This window comes from Heteronotia binoei, chromosome 6 (assembly GCF_032191835.1).
Source record: "Heteronotia binoei isolate CCM8104 ecotype False Entrance Well chromosome 6, APGP_CSIRO_Hbin_v1, whole genome shotgun sequence".
NCBI lineage: Eukaryota > Metazoa > Chordata > Lepidosauria > Squamata > Gekkonidae > Heteronotia > Heteronotia binoei.
In genome coordinates, this window is record NC_083228.1 from 79,342,991 (window position 1) to 79,367,194 (window position 24,204).

Sequence of the window (24,204 nt, forward strand, 5' to 3'; positions counted from 1 at the left end):
AGACGGTTTTTTTTTAAGAGATGCCGCTCCTGTGGGAAGAAGATTGCCCCCCTCCCGACAGCCATTCCCTCTGTCTCCTCTGTCTGGGCGAGGGACATCGTGTTGATTCTTGCACGCACTGTCTGAGTTTCTCCAAGCAAACTCGTAAGAATCGAGCGGCGAGGCTTTCGGCGGCTTTGGTCAAGTCGGCACTTCATTCTTAAAAGATGGCATCGGGCCCGTCGGTATCGATTGGTGAGGCCGTGGCCTCGACGGTCACATCGGCTGAGGCTTCACCGATCAGGACCGAGATGCCAGTCGAGCACAGGCGTTCCACGAAACGGTCTTCTGAAGGGTCAGTGGACACCCCGGCTAAGAAGCATCGGGATGACTCGGGGACCTGATCATTTGCGCCGAAGAAGGTGAAATCGAAGGCGAAGCGGAAGAAGAGACCATCCCGCACCCCTTCGCCTTCACATGACGCTCCGAGGAAGATCTTGGCGTCCCCACGTCGTAGCCTTTCAGAAGACCGTCGTGCTTCGCAGCTGCACCTATCGGCATCGGAGCAAGAGATCGACCTGACTCAGCGTTCCCACTCTTCAGGGTCCAGGCGTCGCAGTGAGAGCGACTCGGTCTCGGAGGTGGAGCCTTCGGCACCGATGGATCAGGCGAGAGGTCAGAGAGAGCTGGAACCGACTACAGTAGCTCGTTGCTTCCCACCGCTTCCACCATGGGAGCAGTGCCAATGGCCTCCTTACGCTTATCCCTACCCACCGTACCAATGGTACCCTCCTCGCGAGTTCACAGACTGGGACCAGCAGTCCGAGGCATCCCATATGTCCAGGCTGTCTCAACACTCTAGACGGCGTCCTTTGGCATCGATCTCTGTCCCGCCTGACAGACGCGGTGTGGTGATGGAGGAAGTCCAACCTCGGTCGTCGGTATCAATCCGGTCGCCCATCAGAGAGTCAACGCTGGTGCTCTCAGAACATTCTCTATGCAGAGAGTCTTCATCGTCGGACTCTGAGGTTGGTACCGACAATCCGGACCGGGCTTTGGAACCTTCACCAGTGTCTCATACAGCTGAGGATCTTCCCATCTCACCATCAGAGGATCTGAAGTCGTACGGGGACCTGGTGAAGAGGATGGCACTCTCCCTCTCGCTTCCAGTGACACAACCACAACCCGTTGTAGACGACAGTGTGTTTGATATCATGCAGCGGGATACGTCTACAGCGGTTGCCCTGCTGGTGACGAAGGCCATCCTACAGGCGGTGAAGGAGCCCTGGGCGAAGCCTGCTTCTACACCCGTGCATTGAGAAGGTTGGACCATATGTACCGTGTCCAAGAGTCCGGGGCTGAGTTCCTCTTTACACACCCAAAGCCCAATTTGGTGGTTGTTTCCTCCTCGTTGAAGGCCCGCAAGACGCACTCCTCTCCACCAGACAAGGAGGGAAAGAAGCTGGATAACGTTGGGAGGAAGTTCTACTCTGCTGGGGCGCTGGGAGTTAAGGTATCTAACTATGCCGCATGCATGGCTAGATACCAATACTCAGCGTGGGAACAACTTACCCCCCTTCTGTCTTCCCTGAGTGAGGAGAAGAGGTCGGCTGCAAAGAAGTTGCAGAAGGAAGACTTTGCTGTAGCCAAACAACAACCGGCTGCAGCAAAGCATATGGTCGACGTCTCAGCAAGGACCATCACTTCTGCCGTCTGCCTCCGCTGCCACTCCTGGCTCAGATTCACGGCTCTCCAGCAGGACACCAAGGCCTTCGTTGAAGATCTGCCCTTCGAGGGCGAAGGCCTGTTCAGCTCTCCCACCGACAATGCGCTCCAGGAAAGGGATAAAAGTATAAAATCTTCCAGGAACCTGGGCATACCGGCATCTTCCAGAGCTGCAAAACAGAAACAGTGGCACAAGCCTTGGGCAAAGAAGCCGTACCAAAAGTTCTCCCCGGAACAGCAGTGGAGACCTCGCTCTGCTCAACCTGAGAGTAGGTCCCCATACAGGGGGAACAACAGAAACCGTTATGCTTCAGCACAGACCACCGGCAAGTCTAAGGGCACTCGCCCTCAAAAGCAGGGCCTTTGACTTTCTGGCAGCAAGCGTCACCGTCCCCTCTTCCTCTTCGTCTATCCGCCTCCGCCCATTCCTGTCGGCCTGGGAGTCCATCGCTATGGACAGGTGGGCATTTTCCATCGTAGCGGAAGGCTACAAAATAGATTTTGCTCAGATTTCGAACCAATCTGTGGTAATTACCACTCCCCCTTCCCCATCTCTGCTGCCGGAGGTGAGCAACCTCCTACAGAAACAAGTCATAGAGAGGGTCCCGATGGAGGCCAGGACGGGAGGCTTCCACTTTTGTTACTTCCTGGTTCCCAAGTGGGATGGGGGTCTAAAACCAATCATGGATCTTCGGAATCTGAACAAATTTATTTTTTACCAGAAGTTCAGAATGTCCACTCCACAAACAATTCTGCCCCTCATCAACCAAGGGGATTGGATGGCAACGCTGGACCTCAAGGATGCATACTTCCACGTCAGCATCCATCCTGCGTTCAGATGTTTCCTTTGGTTTGCAGTAGGTTCTCAGCACTTCCAGTTCAAGGCTCTTCCGTTCGGTCTGTCCGCTGCACCTCGGGTGTTCACAAAGATGATGAGCGTTGTGGCTGCCCATCTCCGGCTTCAAGGGATAGTCGTCTTTCCATACATCGACAACTGGCTCCTTGTGGCAGAGTCGAAAGAGTTTGTCATCCCACATTGCCATCACTCTTCGTCTTCTCAACACCTTGGGTCTGCAGGTCAGTTTGGAGAAATCATACCTTACTCCATCAAGGACAGTTCAGTTCATAGGGGCTTTGCTGGATACGAACCTTCATCGCGCGTTTCTGCCTCACCAGAGAGCAATGGACATTATCAACCTTGTCGAACTTCTGCAGAGTCTAAATTGGGGCCTGGCGCAGCAGCTGCAGAGGATGCTGGGGCTGATGGCAGCGACTACAAGCGTGCTGCTCTTTGCGAAGCTGAGGATGAGAGGCCTACAGCTTTGGTTTCTTCGTCAGTTTCGCCCGTTAAGGGACTCACCTCGAAAGAGGTTTGTAATTCCACCTGTGGCACTTCAAACACTGCAATGGTGGGAGTCAAAGGACAACATTTGTCAGCGAGCTCTCTTCCATCTACCTGCACCAACTGTGACTATCACAGCAGATGCGTCTTTATGGGGTTGGGGGGCCCACATGGACGATCTGTATGTGGGGGGTCCTTGGCATTTGAAATTGACTCACTGCCACATAAATTACTTGGAACTGCTGGCAGTTCACTTTGCTCTTTGGTCTTTCCGCCCCATGGTGACGGGGAAGATTGTTGCTCTGCTAACAGACAATACCACTGCCCTATGTTACATCAACAGACAGGGAGGGACAGTCTCTCGACGGTTTTTTGCGCTGGCACTGGATCTGTGGTCAGAGTGCCTGGACCACGACATCTTTGTGAAGGCAGCGCATCTCCCAGGGGTCCTCAACTTGCAAGCAGACTCCCTCAGCAGGGGTGTGGCTTCCCCGCACAAGTGGGAGTTACAGTGGTGCTTCCTTCAACCTGTGTTTCAGCTCTGGGGGTATCCTCAGGTGGATGTCTTTGCCACAGCCAAAAACTGGAAGTGTCCTCTCTTTTGCTCCAGAGGGGGCTCAGATCCAGAGTCGTTGGGAGACGGTCTGCTGTTCCCATAGGAAGGTTGGTTCCTTTGTCTGTTCCCACCTCTGCCATTACTGACGAGGGTGGTCAACAAGATCGCAAGAGAGAGACCATGCTGTATCCTGGTGACTCCCTGGTGGCCTCGCCAGAACTGGTTCCTGATCCTGCTCCAACTGGTGAGGGAGGTCTTCTACCAGTTTCCGGTGGAACCAGACCTTCTGTCAGCTCAGGACGGTCATGTACTCCATCACAACGTGCCCCACCTGAAGCTGACAGCGTGGTTCATCGACCCTGTGGGTTCTCTAGCAGAGTCCAACATGTTTTCTTGAATGGCAGGAAACTTTCTACCTGCGCTTCCTATGATAGGAAGTGGCGGAGGTTTCTGCAGTTCTTAGTTGATCCCTCAGTTTCACCCCAAAGAGTGGGATTGTCAGTAATTTTTGAGTTTTTGTTATCTCTGGTGGATGCTGGCCTTGTTTTTTCTTCCATCAAGGTTTATTTGGCAGCAATTTCTGCGTTCCATGAACCAGTTGAGGGGTACTCTGTTTCTGCACACCCTCATTCTAAGAGGTTTTTGAAGGGTTTGCTTAGGCTTCATCCTCCATCGAGATCACCCCCACAGTTGTGGGATTTGACTTTAGTGTTGGACAGGCTGCCTTAACGTCCTTTTGAGCCGATGGCCACATGTTCGTTACAGCTTCTATCTTGGAAGACTGCTTTTTTGGTAGCCATCGCATCAGCACGCCGTGCAGGGGAGCTCACGGCTATGCGTTGTGACTACCCATATCTAGTTTTTCAGGAGGCTGGAGTGTCGTTAGGTCCTGATATTTCTTTTCTCCCCAAGGTGGTTTCTCAGTTCCACCTCAACTTAGAAGTTTGGTTGCCCACTTTTCATCCTACACCTTCCTCGGATGAGGAACGTAGGTTGCATGCTCTAGATGTGAAGCGTGCTTTATTGTTTTATTTAAGTCGCTCCAAGAGTTTTCGTAAGGACCAGCAGCTTTTTGTTTCTTATGCTGCTCCTAAGTTAGGTTCCAGGATCTCGTCTCAGCAGCTTTCAAAATGGCTCACTGAGACTATTAAACTGTGTTATTTGTTGGCAAAGAAGCCGTTACCTGGGCCTATTTGCGGACACTCTGCAAGAACGATGGCGACGTTGGTGGCATTCCTGAAAGGCGTTTCCCTGACGGATGTTTGCAAGGCCTCTCTGCATGCCTTTATGAAGCACTACGTGCTGGACATGCATGCTCAGCAGAGGACTCGTTTGGGAGCTGCAGTGCTGCAAGCTGTTTCTTCCGGTTGACCGTCTTCCCGCCTCCAGATATGTTTTGCTTGCTAATCTCCCATGAGTGTGAAGCACAGAGACCACGAAGAAGATAGACAGGTTGCTTACCTGTAACTGTAGATCTTCGAGTGGTCATCTGTGCATTCACACTACCCGCCGTCCTTCCCCACTGCTGACGGTCTCTCTCCAGTAGGGGCTTCCAGCAGTCATGCGCATTGGGACGTCTGTGCATGCCTGTTGGTGCCGAGTGCGAAAAAATCCCGGGCTTTTTAGGTACCGATTCGGGGATCGGCGCAGGCGCTCTATCCCATGAGTGTGAATGCACAGATGACCACTCGAAGATCTACATTTACAGGTAAGCAACCTGTCTTTCTCACTATTCTATACTCTGTTCTGAATTCAGGAAGAAAAAAACAAAAAACAGAAGAAAAAGATGGCCAAAGGAGATGCCAAAGGAGACTACACAAAGCACTGGCTTCTTGTTGCTCTGATGCAGACCTTTGCTGAGAACCTTCTGAAATCAGTGGCTTTGAAGCTGGTGCATGACTTGCTAGTGTTTGCGAGCCCACAGTTGCTGAAGTGAGTCTAGTTCAAGGTTTTCTTTCTCGGTTGTCCTTGGATTTTGATCAAGGTGGGATTGAGAGACAAGTGTGTGTGTATAGTGGTAGGGGAATGCATTGGTCTTGGAGTTTAGGAGAATCTTTGATGAGTGTCCACCACTTCACAGAATTCAGAGTATATAGTAATGGCCATCTTTATCCATAAATTTATTGTCACCCTAAAAAGTTCACAGTTTTGAGGTTGCCCACCCAGTACTAGGGTTAGCTTTGCTTGCTTGAAGCTTCCAGGGGTACTTCTAGAATCTTTTAAAGACAGGTTTTTCTTTGGATAACGAGGCTGATGTTATAGATATTTAACTGGAGGGGCTGTGACTCAGTGATAGTGTACGTGCATACATGAAAAAAGAAAGAGAAGGGAAAATAAAAAGAAGGGAGGACTGGATCGTGCAGTGGCTGCTCTTTTGTGAAAAATTGTTTGAATCAGGGCAGCCACCAGCCAATAATAAGCCCTGCCTTCTAAGACCCTGCCCACTTTCTGAAAAGTCTGGCAGGTGTAGAAGTCTTGGTAGCAGCCATTGAGCCCATGAGCACTTCACTGGGGAAAGCTGCCCTAAACTCTATGGGGTCCATGTGCAACCACCCAAAGAAACTACAGTTGATTTCTACTTTAAGATAGTTTCATAGATAAAGAACAAGCTGAAGACAGTGACTTGCCTATGGCTACTCTTTGAGCCCATGGCTGGGATTTAAAAATTTCTCCAAGTCTAGGTGTAATAGTTGGTTGCATTACCATAGTAGATTTCTCTGTAGGAGGTGGGTAGTAAAACTTATTCCAGGGAAGAACTTGGTCTGGTCCCTACAGTGTGGAGTAGCAATGGGTTGAGCAATGGGTACAAGAGCAATACCTTCGAGAGCAGGGGTCCTCAAACTACGGCCCGCGGGCCAGTTGCGGCCCACTGAGGACGTTTATGCGGCCCACCGGATTATGGCAAAATCAGACCGGAAGTGACGTTCGACCTAAACTCGCATTAGCAACACACACTTCCGGCACTGGGCTGAGGTGGCGGAGACAGAGTGTGAGGTGATACCGAGGTGAGGTGAGTTCCCAGGCCAGGGTGTGTGGTGTGGGTGTGGGGAAGGGAGAGAGATGCAGAAGACGGAGAACTGACGGCCCGCGGCCTTGTACAGTAACGGCAGTCCGGCCCTCCAACAGTCTGAGGGACAGTGAACTGGCCCCCTATTTAAACAGTTTGAGGACCCCTGTTCAAGAGCCTGACTGTGCAGGGATAGAGTGAGAATCTGAATTGTGTAAGGGGCTGAGACAGGAATCTGACATGCAGGGTTAGGTCAAATAATGGATTGCAACAAGGGTGATGTTTGTGGTTGCCTTCTCTCTTACAGGCTGATGATCACCTTTGTGTCGGATCAAGAGGCTTACATTTGGCATGGCTACCTTTATGCAGTGCTGCTGTTTGTGACTGCACTAGTGCAATCTATCTGTCTGCAGCAGTATTTCCTCCTCTGTTTCAAGCTGGGCATGAGTGTTCGCACCTCGCTTATGACTGCCATCTATAAGAAGGTTAGCAGGCTTCTTCACCTTGCATAGATTCTTTCCTTCTTCCTCTTGCTAGCCAGTCAACAGCATCTGTGGATGTCAGTGGGACAGATAGGGTTCCTGGAGAATATAGCTAGCACTGGCAGAACTAGGGAGTAGGAAGAGAAGTATGTACCTGCTTCTTGTGAAGCCTGTTTGCTATGATGTTCAGCCTTCAGACATGGTCCTGCATTACACACAATTACAGTGTTATCTAATTCAAACTCTTGTTGTCTCCATTTGGTGCTGTGTACTTTGGGTCCTCATGGCAGCTACACTACATACCTCTGTTCTTATTCTGTCTACACTCAGGCACTCACAGTCTCCAATGCCATGCGCAAGGAATCCACTGTTGGTGAAACAGTGAACCTTATGTCTGCAGATGCCCAGCGCTTTATGGACTTTGCAAACTTTGTGCACCAGTTGTGGTCAGCTCCACTGCAGATTGCGCTGTCTATTGCGTTTCTGTGGGTAGAGCTGGGCCCATCCATGCTTGCTGGGATTGGAGTCATGGTGCTGCTTCTCCCCATCAACGCTGTGCTGGTCATCAAAGCCCGGGCCATCCAGGTCAGTGCAGGCTTCTGCTTAAGGAGAATCTACCCCTTCTCTGTCCTCATCCTTGCCTGAGTCCCCAGAATCCCTCTCTATTTTTTAACGTCTCTTCTACTCCTTAGATCCCACAGTGTCTCGTAATGCTTTTCTTGTACACCCTGAGGATGGATAGCTAAGCCTATTTCTGGCTGTTGATTACTGAGCTATCCCCAACGTCTCAAATATACAATCCTTTCTATATATGAAAGGAAAAAAGGAACTCTTAAGGGTCAAAAACTGATTTGCCCATGATTTTGTGTGGCATTGGGTCATCAGAGTGTTGTATTTATGAAACTGCTTTCTAAGGAGTCAGATGATGGGTCCATTGTTGGCCAGTATTGTCTAACCAATTAGCTGCAGCTCTGCTATCTGAGATCCTTTGAAAAAAACTGTATAAACTAGAGACAGAACTTGGTCCCTTATGCATGCAGTGACCTCTAACTTGTACTCCCTTTTAAGGAAGGAGACATACCCTTAGAAAATATGACCAAGCCATTCAGGGCTATTAAGAATAAAGCCAACACTCTGAGTTTAACTCCTTCAGTGAAAAAGGGTGCTGCATTCTAGGCAGCCTTGAAGTGTAGCCTCCAGTTAGAGTCGTCCAGAGGTAATCAAAGCATATGTTAAAATGACCATGTCATTTTCTAGGAGTAGCAGTTGCTGTAGTTGGTCTATTCTACTAAAAAAAACTTCAGTTGACAAGTGAGAATCTATAAGTGATACTAGGTCCAGTGATACTAGAGCCAGTTTGGTGTAGTGGTTAAGTGCATGGACTCTAATCTGGGAGAACTGGGTTTGATTCCCCACTCCTCCACATGCAACTGCTGAGTGACCTTGGGTCAGTCACAGTTCTTGAAAGAGCTGCTTTCTCAAGAGCAGTTCTGGAAAGAGCTCTCTCAGCCCCACCTACCTCACAGGGGCTGAATTCAGACGGTGAATTTGGGCCGACACAGAAACTGCCCATGTCCAGATTAAATGGTGTGTTCAAATGGGCACGCTAGGTCCCGCCTTGCTCCCGCCCATACCTCGGTCCTCTGCCGTCACTCTGCTACCTCAGAAAGCTACCAGGTATTAAGTGGTAGCAAATTGCTGAAGCTCTTCCAGGGTGTTTTGGGGCTGTTCCTCTAGGGCATGCACAGCCCGTCCATGTTCCAGCAGTGAGCCACGCACTGTCTGACCGCTTCTGGGATGCTTTCCATTAAACCAGCTTTCTTCTGAGACAGGAGGCTGCGGCCCCAAGCTGTACCGAACCAGGGTGTCTGTTGTGGAAAGGGGAAGGGAAAGGAGATTGTCAGTCACTCTGAGACTCTGAATGAAGGACAGGATATAAATCCAATACCTTTTTCTCCTCCTTCTCCAACCCGATTCCCAAAGAAGAACTGACAAGATCCAAATCAATTGGGCCATCCCATTAATATTTCCATCTTGTCTGGATTGTTTGTTATTCACCATCCTGGTCTCTGGGCACCTCCTTTGAGCTTCTGTAGCCCTGCCTGGCTTCACTGAAAAGGAGAAACAGAATGTCACAAAACCAATAAGAATATAAGAGAAGCCAAGTTGGATCAGGCCAATGGCCCATCCAATCCAACACTCTATGTCACACAGTGGCCAAAAAACCCAGATGCCATCAGGAATTCCATCAGTGGGGCCAGTCTTCACACTGTTGTCCCTCCCAAGCACCAAGAATACAGAGCGTCATTTTCCCCAGACAGAGAGTTCCAACAATACGCTGTGGCTAATAGCCAGTGATGGACCTCTGCTCCATATGTTTATCCAATCCCTTCTTGAAGCTGACTATGCTTGTAGCTGCCGCCACCTCCTGTTGCAGTGAATTCCATGTGTTAATCACCTTTTTGGTGAAGAAGTACTTCCTTTTAACCATTCTAACCTGACTGCTCAGCAATTTCATTGAGTGCCCACGAGTTCTTATAGTGTGAGAAAGGGAGAAAAGTACTTCTTTCCCTACCTTCTCTATCCCGTGCATAATCTAGTAAGTACTTTTTTAACCCCAATCTCCGGACAACCTATCCCAAAGGTTTCAAAAAAACATGGAGCAGGGGAAAGAGTGAACCTTGCAAAGCCCCACAGAGCCAGTCCCAAAGGGAAGAGTAGCATTTCTTCATTACCACCTTTAGAGAGCATCCCAAGAGATAAGAGCAGGGCTACATCTTTTGTATTACTTACAACTATTAGAGGCTAAGTGGAACTAGGTTTGTTAGTGATTGTGTCCTAGCAGGCGGTGCTTCCAGTGAGCCTGGGATAATTCCCTGAAACTCTCTTACTCTCTGCATCTTTGTATAGATGAAGAACATGACAAACAAGGATGAGCGTATGAAAATAATGAATGAAATTCTCAGTGGCATCAAGGTGAGTGGCAGGGCCCAGATTGCGCCATCTTAGCAATAAGTCATGCTCATTACAGCACTTACTTTACAATCAATGGGTCTGTGCTGCTAGGCCTTGCATGGCTTAACCTTAGACTAACAAGGGATGTGGAAACTTCTGGTCTCTGTAAAATGTTCCCTGGAATCAGACATATGAAAACCAGCCTATGTATTTTGCTATGTGTGCTTACTGAAGTATGGGCTAGGAAACTGGCTGAATTTTGCACAAGGCAGATGCATGGCAGGGTGAGGCCCCTTCTCTTGCTTTGAGAGGATGAAGACCACTCCACAGGACTGAATTCTGTATCTGACTACAGATCCTGAAGCTGTTTGCCTGGGAACCATCATTTGAGCAGCGAATCGGACAGATCCGGGCACGGGAGCTGAAGGGGCTGCTGAATTTTTCCTACCTGCAGGCGGTTGCCATCTTCCTCTTCACCTGTGCTCCTATCATAGTAAGACTGTGCTGGGAATGGGGCTGAGGTGTTGGGAGTAGGGTCAGGCTCCTGTGCAAAAAGCCTGGGCAAGAATGGCAGGATATCAAAACACATTCTGGAATGGCTCTGTGGAAACCCTGAGCTGAGGTGAATAGAAGACCAGATTACAGTCTGGCTGGTTTTAAACTGATGTGTGTCCAAGGGTTTGCTGAATCGGGCTGGACAAAGCTTTGTATAAAGGTTATGGTTCCTTGCACTGCATTCTGTTTCCATGGTGTACTTGGATGTATCCTTTGATAAAATATGTGGATTTTCTCACACTAAATAAGATCATCTTCCTGATATACATAGATGGCAAATCTCATCTTTATGTCTCTGTCAGGCAAAGGGAAGAAGAGTATTTGGTCTGTGTTTCCTTTTTCTTTTAACTGTGATGTCCACTGTGGCATTCAGGGTTGCAGGTAGCCTTACTGTTCATGAGAACTAGGGTGAACTTGTGCTTGGGAAGTTTTATTATCTTGGGAGCAGCAAGTTTGAGAACACTGTGCATTCTCAATGTCAACAGATACCCATTCTGAAGAGGTCAGCAACTGGGCTGTCTTAGCATATCTTGTCCTCAAGAAGCCAGTGCTGGTGACATCCTAGAGAAATCCATTTAGATCTTAGAACTTGTGGGATCCTGTGTTTAATGCAAAAGTAGGTATAACCTGCTAGTCATGGAAGTAGGTGTGCTGCTTGCAGCTCTGTTTTCCACACTGGAAGCTTGTATGATTTCCCTCTTGCAGCTGTGGCTGACTATACAGCACAAATGCAATGGGGGCTTCCATGCAGCAGGGGGCTTCCATGCAGCAATGGGGGCTTTCATGCAAGCAGGAGAGCCAGTTTGGTGTAGTGGTTAAGTGTGCGGACTCTTATCTGGGAGAACCGGGTTTGATTCTCCACTCCTCCACTTGCACCTGCTGGAATGGCCTTGGGTCAGCCATAGCTCTGGCAGAAGTTGTTCTTGAAAGGGCAGCTGCTGTGAGAGCCCTCTCCAGCCCCACCCACCTCACAGGGTGTCTGTTGTGGGGGAGGAAGGTAAAGGAGATTGTGAGCCGCTCTGAGACTCTTCGGAGTGGAGGGCGGGATATAAATCCAATATCTTCTTCTATCTTCTCCCCCCCCGCCGTCAATTTGCCCCAGTCCCCTGGCAGCAGCCATCCCCCACCATCACCAGGGGCTTTCCCAGGCTTCCTTTAATTGGTGATTATGATAGTTACATTGTTACAGCAATCTGTCTATAAAGTTCTCTAAGTTCCAGCTTCCATTTTTAAACAATGCAAGTCTTTTGTTGCATAGATATTCTGAACCTTTTCACTATTTGAGGCAAAAAGGCTAAATTGCCATCTCCTAATAGTTCCTAAAATTATGAGCTTCAGAATCCTAAAATGGCCACTTCACTTTTACCTTCTTAGTTTATTTTGCTTATGTTATAGCCTGCCTTTCTCACTGAGACTCAAGATGGATTTAATTTTTTTTAAAAAAAGGAATCAGATATATTCACCCAATAAACAATACGACAGGACTGCGATTACAGAATTAGAAAAAGAAAAGGAAACAAAAAGCTTTCTAAGACATGATATACTATAAATAACAAAGAGACTACATTATAAACATAGAATAAATACAGGTAAAAGCAAGATACAGTAAATGCTGCAGGAGACTTCAGTTATATTCCCTTATGAAAGTGCCCTCTGAGCTGATCCATTATACCAGAATTCTAATCCCTTTCTAAAAATGCCTCTTGAGCATTTCTGTTTTACATGTTCTGCTGAATGATAGTGGAAGGCTTCCTGACCTTTGAACATGGCATCTAGACATGATCTAGAAATCCTAAACTTCATGTTTATATTGATTGAGGTCTACATTGAGTGTTCCACCTAGAATACTGATCGTGGGAACCTGACAGCTAACTTCCTGAACAATATTTCTATGTGCCTAGCAGTATAAAAGCAAGATCAAGTCTAGATAAATTCATTCTCTGATAAATTCATTCTCTGATAGATAAATTCATGGCAGACGTACCTATCAGGGCCTGTTGTTGTTCTGTCGCACAGTCAAGTCCGACTCTTTGCGACCCCATGAGTAGCCTAGGGACCACCAATAAGGAATGATTGTCTCCTTGTGCCTTTTTGTGAGGATTTCCAAGGGGAAACTGGCTAGCCCTGTTAGAGACAGGGCTTTGGACTAAAAGATCATTTGATCTGATCCAGAAATGCAATTTTTAAATGAATGGGTCAGAGGGAATTGTAGTGTGTCCTCTTTTGGTAATGAATTTAAGCTGGGTAATAACCTTTTGAAAGTTTAATATCAGGCAATAAAAGAAATAACAATTTAAAGTATTGGGCGTATCTGACATTTTCATTCACCTGATTCCTGTCCATACTACAAACCTCATCCCTCATGGTTTTTGTACGTGTAGGCCTCGTGATTCTTAGCGTTGTAAGCCAAAATGCCCTCAAAATGAGGTTGGGGAATTATTATGTGGGCACTTGGCTCACTAGGGATCTTTTACCAATGTATATAAGATTCACGTCCAGAGAGTGATGCTTAAAATATTAGGGACTCTAATTAAGTAAAAACAATTAAAATTTATTAAGAAAAATATAGGCTTTCATACAAGATAAAATACTCATCAAAACACACATTGAGTCCTAGGAAACATAGATAGAGAGATAGGGGAACACATGGGTAGACAAACAGGGTGATATTTACCTATCGTAGTCTTCAAGAAGGCTCCAATGGTGACGTAAGAGGACGGGGGAAATGGACCCAAAACTGGCCAGAATTGGGGATGGATCTAGACAGCGAAACTAGGGTACTGCTAGATGCACACGTGGGGAGCTGGGTCAGAGGTTAAATAGACTACCTTGGACCCTCAGGGAATGGGAGGTACGGGGGAGGAGAAAGGGGAGGCTCTGCAGTGACCATAAGGGCTGGACTACTGCAGTAGCCAATAGAAAGTGCTTTGGTGATACCTAATTGGGTGCTTGCTCTTGACCAATGGACTTGCCTGGATCCTGGATACCTGAGAGAACTTTCAGGTTGAAATGGACCAGGGTGAGGCTCCAAAGTGACAGTTGGAAAGAAGAATAGAAGTGACTACTGGGTGGGGAACACTCAAGATTAGGGAACTTATCTGAAAGGGTGACAATAGAGAGTCAAATCATGGCCTAGGTAACACCTAGTTTGTACAAAGGAACTTTGCTCTGGCTGAAGATGGTCTTCCTCTTCTTTAGCCTTCTTCCTGGCACCAGTCTTTGTCCTGAGTTCTGTTGGACAAAGGCTTGAGTGGTCTGGCAGGATCCACACCTAAGATATGCTTGATTGCCTTATGCAGAAGTTGAAGCAGCTGTTGGATATGGAGTCAGGAAAACAAGATGGAGTCTGGTGGTGTTAGTCTTTGGTTCATGGAAACAGGATGGAAACTGTTTGCCTGTACAGTTCATGGTGGCGTGGCTTCTTCCACTGCAGCGGCCAAGACTGGGCACACAAGGAACAGCTGGAAGCTTGTCTGTAGTTCTGGCTAACACCCATCCAGAAATGTAGAATGCTGCTGCAAAGCTGAGGCTTATAGTATCCACATAAACCTTAGCAACTGTGGGCAAAGTCCACTTCTTAGAGCAGATGTGTGCGAGTCAAAACTCCAGGCACACTGGCAACCATACTGGTGATCACGATGTCCATGTGTATGAAAAGTAGGGGGCTTTTCCTTACAGCGTAGCCTTTTTGGGTGGTCAAACAGGACACTTCCCTTCTATTTTTTGCTAGGGGAAAAGCTGATTGGATCCATCTCAACTCCTGTATATATTTTACAGTTGCAAATGAGCAATTATTGAGATTTTCTTCTAGAAGGTGAGATGGCAGCTGTAGTTGTTGGGGATTCAGTGTGGGTTTGGTACAGAAAGTAAATCTTGGCAGATCCAAACATTTATCCTTCTCTTGTGTTCCTTCCCAGATGGAGTTTTTATCCTTCTCTACAGTCACAATCTTTAGGGTGCTGTAACTGCTGTGTACTCTTTTAATTCCTTGTACTCCTTCCAGGGTAGAATTCACAGCTCACCAGTGTGTCTCCTTGTGTGTCCTCAGGTCTCTGTGGTAACGTTTGCTGTTTATGTAATGGTGGATAACACCAATGTCCTAGATGCACAGAAGGCCTTCACCTCTATCTCTCTCTTTAATGTGCTGCGCTTCCCCCTCACCATGCTGCCTCTGGTGTTTTCCTCCTTGGTGCAGGTGAGCAGATGTATCACTGATAACTGATATGGAGGGAGAGGGATGCATAACCCCAGGGCAACAAAGAGTGTGGTCATGCTGTGTTAGGTTCTGGGTTGTGCTCAATCAGAATTGGTCTGATATCACAATCCTATGAAGTCTGTAGGGCAGAGGTGCCCCCTCAGTAAGTGTTGGTGTGTCCAAAAAACCCCATGTCTGATTTTGCCTGTCTACTTTGCAGGTCAATGTATCTACAGAGCGGCTTGAACGGTACCTGGGAAGTGATGACCTGGACACTTCTGCGATATGGCATGAACCCAACCCTGGTAACAGAAGGTTAGGGTTAGGGCTGGGGGATGCAGGAGAGTGGTGGGAGGTGCAAGATGATAGATGTAGTTTGTGTCCTCTGCCCTTGATGATGATGCTCTTTTGGTATTTCCCCCCCCAGACTATGCTGTGCATTTTTCTGACTCTTCCTTTGCCTGGGAACGGAACTCTGATGCCACCATTAGAGAGTGAGTTACCACATATGCCATCATTTGCACTGGAGAAGGAGGAACTGATGGGAGACATGTGATCTTTTGCTTTTGCGAAGGAGAGATAATGGGCAGGTGGACTCCTTGTCTATTTGTGGAGGAGTTGTAGCTTAGCATACAGAAGGCTCCAGTTCCCATCGTCCCCAGTTAGTTAACGGATCTCAAGTAGAAGGTGCAGGGAAAGACCTTTCCCTACCTTAAACCCTGAAGAACCACTGCCAGTCAGAGATGACAGTACTGCGTTAAACAGACCAATGATATGACTTGTTAGAAAGCAGTTTCATAAGTTCATATAACATTTTGGGTCAGGCAGGAAAAGTTAACCTGACCTCTTGATCCAGGGAACATTCTCTCATGGCTCCTCTGATCATGGGTGGCTTTTCTCTGGGCCCGGGGTCTAGCAACTTGCTTCCATTTACATCCTTCTGGTTTGAATTCCTATTCATGCATTGAAGCTCATTGGGTGAACCTGGGACAGTCAGTTTCTTTCAGCCTAACATACCTTGCAAAGGAGAGGAGAAGGATGTTGTAAACTGCTTTGGGGATAAAGTGGGGTGTAAATATCTTAATAGATACTTACCTATCATTGGTCCATGTGTTACTTTTCCTTGCAGCATAACCCTGAAAATTCCACATGGGCACTTGGTGGCCATAGTGGGGGCTGTGGGATCTGGAAAATCCTCTTTGTTGTCAGCCATGTTGGGTGAGATGGAGAACCTCAAGGGGCATATCAATATTCAGGTGAGGAGAGGTGGGGTAATATGAGATGGGAAGCCAAAGCTGCTGTGTGAATAGTGGCTCTATGGAGGGAATGGAGCCCTGTATGATGAAATGGAACTATGGGAAATCTACATGTTTAATACATATGTCATTCAAACAAAGAGAGCAATATGGTTGTGAGCTATGCTCCTCCATTAGGCAAAGACTCTCTACCCTTTGTCACTGATGGGATCCTCTTTCATTGTATGACATAAATAGTAAGTATAAAACCTACTCTGGCATTGTGTATGAGAGGGGCCTGGATAACATTTTGAGTTTTTTTCTGGCTAACAGATTGGCTGGAAGTTTTTTAAAAAAAAAAACAGTGAAGTGTGGGGGGGGGTAGTGTTTCAGAGTGCTGATGGTGCTGTGAATATGTCACTGCCTGCCTACAAGTTGAGTAATGCACTTCCACAAAACCTGTTTGTATCTGGATTGTGACAGTTCACGCAGACCCCACCCTTTTCAGACAGTCACAAAGGCTAGAAACTCCAAGTACTGTAATTGATGTGCTCTTTATTTAGTCACTCTCTCTTTTCACCGCAAGATGTCTCTTCAGGAGCAACTAAGCCTCTGCTGCTACTTCAGATTTCTTAGCTTGCCTATTGACCAGCTCCTATTACATTTTCCCCAAGTCTTTTACCTTGATTACCTCTCTGTTTGTAATTGCCACAGTCCTCCTCAGCCCCACCCTTGAGGCCAGCCCTTTCTTTTGTAGGAAGACTGTCTTCTTGGTGAAGACGTATTTTACTTCATCCTCTCTAACACAAAGCTTGGAGACTTTCCAGCGGTCTTTCACAGACTTCTGACTGTGACTTATGCATTCTAATTCCTGTTGCCTCCTGAACCTTGGTCAGCTGTCTTGTCTCCTTGTAGATGCATTCCAGGCTGATCCTCTTCCTCCCCTAAAAACCTTGCATCTCTCCCTTTTATTTCCTGGCCCCTCTGCCTCCACCCTGTTCACAATTGCTCCCACCTGGGCTTCCATGCTAGTCCTCTGCTGTCTGCTCCTTGGTAAGCTGTTACATGGATGTTGGTTTTTGCAGGGCTCTGTGGCGTATGTGCCTCAACAGGCATGGATTCAGAATGCCACACTGAAGAACAACATCCTGTTTGGGTCACCCCTTGATGAAGCCCGATACCAACAGGTGCTAGAAGCATGTGCGTTACTCCCAGATTTGCAGCTGCTTCCCGGAGGAGACCTTACAGAGATCGGGGAGAAGGTACCAACTTTGGTCACAGTGGCTAAAAGACAGGGCGGTGGTCTGGGATGGTGAAAAACTAGGGCAAAGAGGCTGAAGGGCTTTCCTGAACACTGTAGCACTGTCATTTGTATGTAGGCAAACCAATGACTCCTGTATGAGTGAAAATATGGGATCTTTTCTTATACTTCAGTAAGTTTAGTAGTCTTGCAAATCAGTCCAGAAGAGTGATTAGCCTGCCAGAAATACTTGGTAGACCACATGTAGCTGAGTTATGTTTTTTAGAGAATGCTGGCAACCTGAAAGAAAAAGGAGTTTTACTTTCTTTTGGCTGTTTGCTAATAGTTGAAAGCAAATTTAATCTCCCAGTTTACAGAAGTTTATTTTTTCATGATTTTCATTTGCTTTCAGTTGACTAAGAAAGTTAATGTTTGCATGCCTGATGTAGATAAATTTTGGGTTGTGGAGGCTATTGGAAAACTATCAGCCCATCTGGTTTACTTGCCCTTTTCCAGAAAAGATGGGTGTCTGCTTTGTGCATTGTCAATAATTTGCTTAAGATTTTGCTAATGTTTGGTTTGTGGCTTCATCTATAATCTGTGACTTGGCTCATTTCCTTAATCAGCTGTTCATGGTTCTGAATTCTTGGATTGTTCTTGTGATGTAGTTGTAGTCTGGACTCTGTTAGGTTCATCTGTGTTGGGTGAACCACAGAGAGGACCCAGAAGACCTAGCCTGGCTGTTTTCTTTTTTAGGGAATTAACCTAAGTGGAGGCCAGAAACAACGTGTTAGCTTGGCTAGAGCTGTGTACAACAATGCAGACATCTACTTATTGGATGATCCCCTCTCAGCTGTGGATTCACATGTAGGACGACATATTTTTGACAAAATACTGGGACCAGATGGGCTGCTGCGGCATAAGGTGCGTTTTTATTGCTTCATGGTTTGTGATGCTTATATGAAAGGATTACTCATTGTGGAGAATACAGGTGTCACACTTCAGAGCTTGGCTGAATGGAACAAGAGCGTACTAAGCAGGGTTTCTAGGGCCAGTCTTCTAGGGATGAGCGGCCATTTTGTTGGGTGAGGGGAGACAGTGGGTTTTCAAAGCACATAGTGGTAAGATTGTGAAGAAAATGGGCCTAGGTTTGGAAAGTAGGTCCTAGGTAGACCACAGACTGTTGAATGAGTGTGTAGTCTTCATATGCCCTGTCTATTTAAAAGTACAAGTCTAGGTTATGGTATGGATGCCCTCTTGATATTGTCCTTTGAGTTTAGTATACTGTTTTGTATCACAGACACGGATCCTAGTGACACACAGCCTGAATTTCCTGGCACAAGTTGATGACATTGTGATGTTGGTGGCTGGAGCTGTGTCAGAACAGGGTTCTTACAGCACCTTACTGGCTAATGGTGGGGAGTTTGCTCAGTTACTCAGCACATATGGGAACCAGCAAGAGAATGTCGCTGAAGACGAAAGCATAGGTAAGAGGCATCACCCAAAATGAGGTAAAGGGATACTAGCTGAGATCACCTTCCACAGTGCATCTTGATCAAGGATGAGCCACATGTCAAATCTTTTCTCTGAGCAGAAGAGACAAATGCCCATTTGTAAGATGACCTAATATGGTGGCCCTTAAGAATCATTCTTCCTACATTTACCAGCATCCTGATGTCTTATGATTCCATGCTTTTGACTCTTAGTGGAGATGGGTGAAGAGCTGGAACTAGATGGAGACCCTGAGCCTGGAGCTGAAGAGTTGCCAGCTGACGTAGTGACCTTGACCCAGAAGAACGAAGCCAGTATCCAGCAGAAAAACTTCATCCGCAGGTCAGAGTCTTCCAAGAATCCAGGCCAGACCCCATGAACACTTTATGTTGAATTTACTTCCCTGTTCTCCCCTATCTCTGTTTTGTCCTCTTTTAGCCCCTGCCTATCCCACATTTTTTGTTTTCTTTTAGAACATTTACCTGCCTTCTCCTGTTAGGCCCTGAAGTGGGGAGGTGGGATAATGCCCCCCTTAAGAAGTTGGTGGCCTGATCTGAATGGCCCAGGTTAGCCCACTTGTGTCAGATTGCAGAACTTGGTATTTGGATGGGAGACTATGAACAGGGTTGCCCTGCAGCGGCAAGCAATGGTAACATTCCTTTGAAAGCCCTCCAGGGTTGCCATAAGTGGGCTGCAACTTAATTTCCACCAATAAGTTGGTATTTTTAACTAGTTTTTATTTAAACGTTTTGCATGAGAAAACTTGCATCACTAAGGAAATACTTATCTCTTCTCTTTGACAACCTGTCCTCTCTTGGTGTCATTGAACAGCATCATCTGCCAGCTATTTCATCTTCCACTCACACATCCTGTCAACATTTTTGCAGTGCTTACAAGGCCCAGGACTATTTATTTATTAATATTCATGGATTTTTATCCCACCTTTTCTCTGCAACATTCTTTCTCCCCAAACTTTGGTGATGTTGCCTTGATTCCATAGTTCTGCCATGGCCTTCTCTTTCAACATCCAGGAATTCTGAATTTCATCCTAGAATTTTGTGCAGCGTTGCTAACTTCAACCACTTCTCCCGAGTTGGGGAGAGCCAAGGCCAGCTGATGTGGGACAATGACATTGGAGGTGGGAGGCTAAAAACTAAACATGTGAAGAACCACGCAAGACCATTCAGCAGCAGATGGGGGACCTGGTAGTGCAGTGCAGGGAGGGAGGCAGTATGATATAGCCCAGTCTCATCAACTCTTTAGAACTAAGCAGGGTTGGTAACTGGCTGAGAAAGGAAAGAAGTCTCTGTAGAGGCAATGGCAAACTTTCTCTGCCTTGGATCCACTTGCTGGACTCACCATGAATTGGTTGCATCTTGAAAGCACTTGCATGCGTATGTACATGGTACACAGGCAAGAACGGGAGGACTAAAAACTGTCTCACTCTGTTGTCCCCCTGCTCCAGCCTCAGCAGCAGTAGCAACATGTCCCTTGTCAGGGCCAGTCAAAGAAAACTGAAGCAGTTGAAATCTGTGGAAGAAGTGAAAGGACAGAGGCTGATTGAAAGTGAGACTATGGAAACCGGCAAGGTGAGAGAGTGGCACCAAAAATACTCTTTTCGACACATAACTTGGGCATGTACCACAGTGGGTCTCAGAGAGAAGGAAGTGGAGTCTACAGACACCTTGTCACATCCCTTTTAACAAGAGGTAGCTAAGGACTGCTCATCTCATCAGTTCCTATAAAGAAGGATAATAATACCACACCTCCTTTATGACTGGACTTGATCAGCAATGCCCATGATAGTCTTCCATTTTTGTCAGTGTACTTAAGTGCATGTTAACACTCAAGGGCTGTAGCATGGGCTAGGAATGTAATTGTGCTTGCAGGATATATCATGGGAACCCACCACAAGACAATCACAATTTGAAGTCTAATTACAAGTCTCTACCCTGCAGGTGAAGTTCTCTGTGTACCTGAAGTATTTAAGTGCAGTTGGGAGTGGATTCTCGATATGGGTCTTGATTGCCTACCTAGGGCAATATGCAGCCTCAGTTGGTTCCAGCCTGTGGCTTAGTGCCTGGACAAATGATGCTCAGCAACTCAACCAGAGTGAGACCTACTCGGCCACCCAACGTGACATGCGTGTTGGAGTCTATGGGGCACTGGGTGTGGGCCAAGGTATGTCTTTTAAAACTGCAGTTGATTGAGGAATGTAGAGTGGGTAGGATCTGTCCCACTGTCATTGCAAGTTCTGGAAGGGAGTTTAATGATGAACTGTAGTTTGCAAGAATTATGGGTTTGATTGCAGCCACTGTAGTCAGCTGATAGTGTTAGGGCCTCTGTGTAGAAGACAGTAATTTATACCATGCAAAAGACGTTAAAGTGATCACCTGAAGCTGCCTTACTCAGGCAGACCGGTGGTCTATCAAGGTCTGCTCCTTGGACTCACAGCAGATCTCTAAGATCTCAGGCTGCGGTCTTTCACACTGGCTGCTTACCCAGATCCTTCAAATTGGAGATTAACAGCTGTAGTGCCCAGGGGTTCCCTGAGCCACCTTCCCACTCCCTGGAAGGAGGCCAGACTAAGGCTTATTGCTGCCACCAGACTGATTATATGTAGGGGCCAGTCCACCCTGGATTTTCCCTCTTAAGGGCTCAGCAATTTCCAGCTACCCCAAAGCTGGCTATGGTTGTTGTCTTCTCTTGAGATAGGGCTGTTAGGCACTGATGCCTGACAAGCCACTGACACAGAGACAGGTTAACAAAAGTTTAAAGAAAATTTTATTTAACAGGGCAGGTAAACCCCAACACAGTGCAAAGAAAATAACAAAACTAAGCTAGCTATTGCCTCACCCTTGAGTTAATGGCAAAAGGTCCAATAATCAAAGTCCTTCAGGAACTCCCTCGTGGAAGGGCCCAGCCACCCTCCAGGGTTTCAAAGACATCAAAACTGATGCTGGAGTCACTGCTGCTTCTTGGCTCAACAGATAGACAAGAGCTTCTGTTAGAAGAAAAAGACTCTCCTTTTCTAATCACCTGCAGCTGGTGGCTCCGTCCTGTGGCTACAGAGAAGGGAGGTATCCTGAAAGAACTCAAGACCATTTTAAATGTGCCCCTGGCACTACAACAGTGCTTTTTGTTCATTTTAAAACTTGTTTTCTTGTTTTCAGTAGTTTAAGCTACTTGTTTTAGTTATTGAGTTATTTCCAGTGGTTCCAATGGCTGAAAGCCTCCGCACCAGCCCAATTGGTATGAAATTCTCAGGGATTGTACTTGTCTCCCAGGGGATGCTCTTTGTCAGATTTTAGTTAAATGAGGTAAAGTATCCCCGTTTTCTAGAAAGTAAAATGTTTTGCCTGCAGAGCAGGAACTTTGGTAACCAAAAAAGTGGAGGGAACTTAGTGTATCTACATATGTCCACTTATTTACATTTAAAGAAAGCTGGAGAAGGCATATCTATTTTTGAACAAACATAAGAAGACCACTGCTGAATCAAAAGGAGATTAGACAGATTCAGGTTTGAGAAGTCCATCAATGGCTACTAACCACGGTGACTTAAAAAGAACCACCATGTTCAGAGGCTGCAGATCTTTAAATACTAGTGCCACGAGTGCTGTTTTATTCTCAATCCCTTTCATAATAATCTCTAATATAGAGTTTGCCTTTTTCACCATTGATCCATCTGGTCCAGCATCCTGTTCTCACGCCATGGCCAACCAGTTCTTCTGGAAGGCCAACAACAGGCTATAGAGGCCAAGGCCTTCCCCTGATGTTGCCTCCTTGCTCTGGGATTCAGAAGTTTGGTGCCTCTGAATGTGAAGGCTCCCCTCAGTCACCGTGGCTAGTAGCCATTGATAGACTTATCCTCCATGAATCTATCTAAAGCTGTTTATTCCTGTGACCATCACTACATCCTTCGGCAGCAAATTCCACCTTTTAATCACTCTCTGCGTAAAGAAGCATTTCCTTTTGCCTGTCCTGAACCTACTGCCCATCAATTTCATTGGAAGTCCTCCACTTCTAGAATTTGGGGAGAGGGAGAAAAATTTCTCTTTGTCAGTTCTCTCTATTCCATGCATAATTTTATAAACCTTTATCATGTCACTCCTTAGTTGTCTCTTTTCTAAATTGAAATGTCCCAGACTGTTCAGCCTCTCCTGATAGGGAAGGCGGTCCTCTTGGATTTATTCATAATCTGCCTTGGTTTTCATCATCAATAATTTGGTGTCATCCTCAAACTTGGCCACTTCACCGCTCACCCCCAGTTCCAGATCATTGATGAAAAAAATTATATAGCGCTGGCCTCAATACTGATCCTTGTGGGGCCCCACTATTTATTTCTCGCCATTGTGAAAACTCTAAAAGGTTTATTTATTTCTATTTGTATCCCACTAATACAGGGAATGAGCCCAGTGGTGCAATCAGAAGGGAGGAGGGAGGACTAGCTCCACTTGCATGCATGTCTATTTTTATTTAAAATAGGTACACACATGCCTCACTTTCTTCATATGTGAAAGGCAGACTCATACAAATCCACGTTTTAATTTAACTGAAAAAAAAATGTCTGACTGGGGTTTGTAGCAGCTGGGCTGTAGGAAGTTTTTATCACAGGACAAAAAAAATAACATCCCTTCTATCCACCACCAGAAAGAATTAACATCCCCTCTGTCCATCACCCTTGTAGCTGCTGCTAAGGACAATTAAATACCTTGAGAGATTTCAGGCTCCCATTCCATCACTGATCTTGTGTGTATCATACAGTCATAGAATCATAGAGTTGGAAGGTACCTCCAGGGTCAGCTTGTCCAATCCCCTGCACAGTGCAGGAAATTCACAAATACCTCCTCCCCACTCACATACATCCTAAGTGACCCCTCCTTCATGCCCAGAAGATGACAAAAAAACCAAAAACCCTTTAGGATCCCTGCAGCAAGAAAAGTTGCTGCAGAGTGGTAAACAACATTTCCCTGGACGTGTAAGAAAGGGTCACAAGAACCAAGCACTGATGTAACCCTTGTCCTCCTTCTCACAATCTGCCTAAGTTCATAGAATCAGCATTGCTATCAGATGGCCATCTAGCCTCTGTTTAAAAATCTCCAAAGAAGGAGAGCCCACCACCTTCTAATTGCCATTCTGGGCAGCAATTTTTTCTCCAGGCCAGTTTGGCAAGGGTATCCTGGAGGTTTTTGCCATCTTCTGGGCATAGAGCAAGTGTCACTGGGAATGTGTGGGTGGAAGTATTTGTGAAGTTCTTGCATTGTACATGGGGTTGGACTAGATGACCCTGGAGGTCCCTTCCCACTCTATGATTCTGTCTTTCTGTCTCCTTTTTGTTGTGTCACTGTCACTGATTGCTGTGCAGCATGGATCATTTTGTAGGAAAAAAGGTGCAGGAGCTCAGTAGCATATCTCATTTGCATATGCCCTGGGATCTGTGTG

General features: G+C 46.6%; 1 protein-coding gene across 2 annotated transcripts in view; it reads left to right on the forward strand.

Moving 5' to 3' along the window:
• The window catches only part of ABCC2 (ATP binding cassette subfamily C member 2), a 50,217-nt gene that overhangs the window by 11,374 nt on the left and 14,639 nt on the right, over positions 1 to 24,204 (forward strand). For both annotated transcript variants that reach the window (XM_060241883.1, XM_060241882.1), the window contains exons 8-22: positions 5,359 to 5,534; positions 6,917 to 7,094; positions 7,422 to 7,676; positions 10,002 to 10,067; positions 10,402 to 10,539; positions 14,650 to 14,796; positions 15,017 to 15,101; positions 15,224 to 15,290; positions 15,926 to 16,052; positions 17,117 to 17,293; positions 18,028 to 18,195; positions 18,572 to 18,758; positions 18,978 to 19,104; positions 20,228 to 20,351; positions 20,721 to 20,943. In XM_060241883.1, the coding sequence (XP_060097866.1) occupies positions 5,359 to 5,534; positions 6,917 to 7,094; positions 7,422 to 7,676; positions 10,002 to 10,067; positions 10,402 to 10,539; positions 14,650 to 14,796; positions 15,017 to 15,101; positions 15,224 to 15,290; positions 15,926 to 16,052; positions 17,117 to 17,293; positions 18,028 to 18,195; positions 18,572 to 18,758; positions 18,978 to 19,104; positions 20,228 to 20,351; positions 20,721 to 20,943 (2,245 nt within the window). The remainder of the gene's footprint in view (positions 1 to 5,358; positions 5,535 to 6,916; positions 7,095 to 7,421; positions 7,677 to 10,001; positions 10,068 to 10,401; positions 10,540 to 14,649; positions 14,797 to 15,016; positions 15,102 to 15,223; positions 15,291 to 15,925; positions 16,053 to 17,116; positions 17,294 to 18,027; positions 18,196 to 18,571; positions 18,759 to 18,977; positions 19,105 to 20,227; positions 20,352 to 20,720; positions 20,944 to 24,204) is intronic.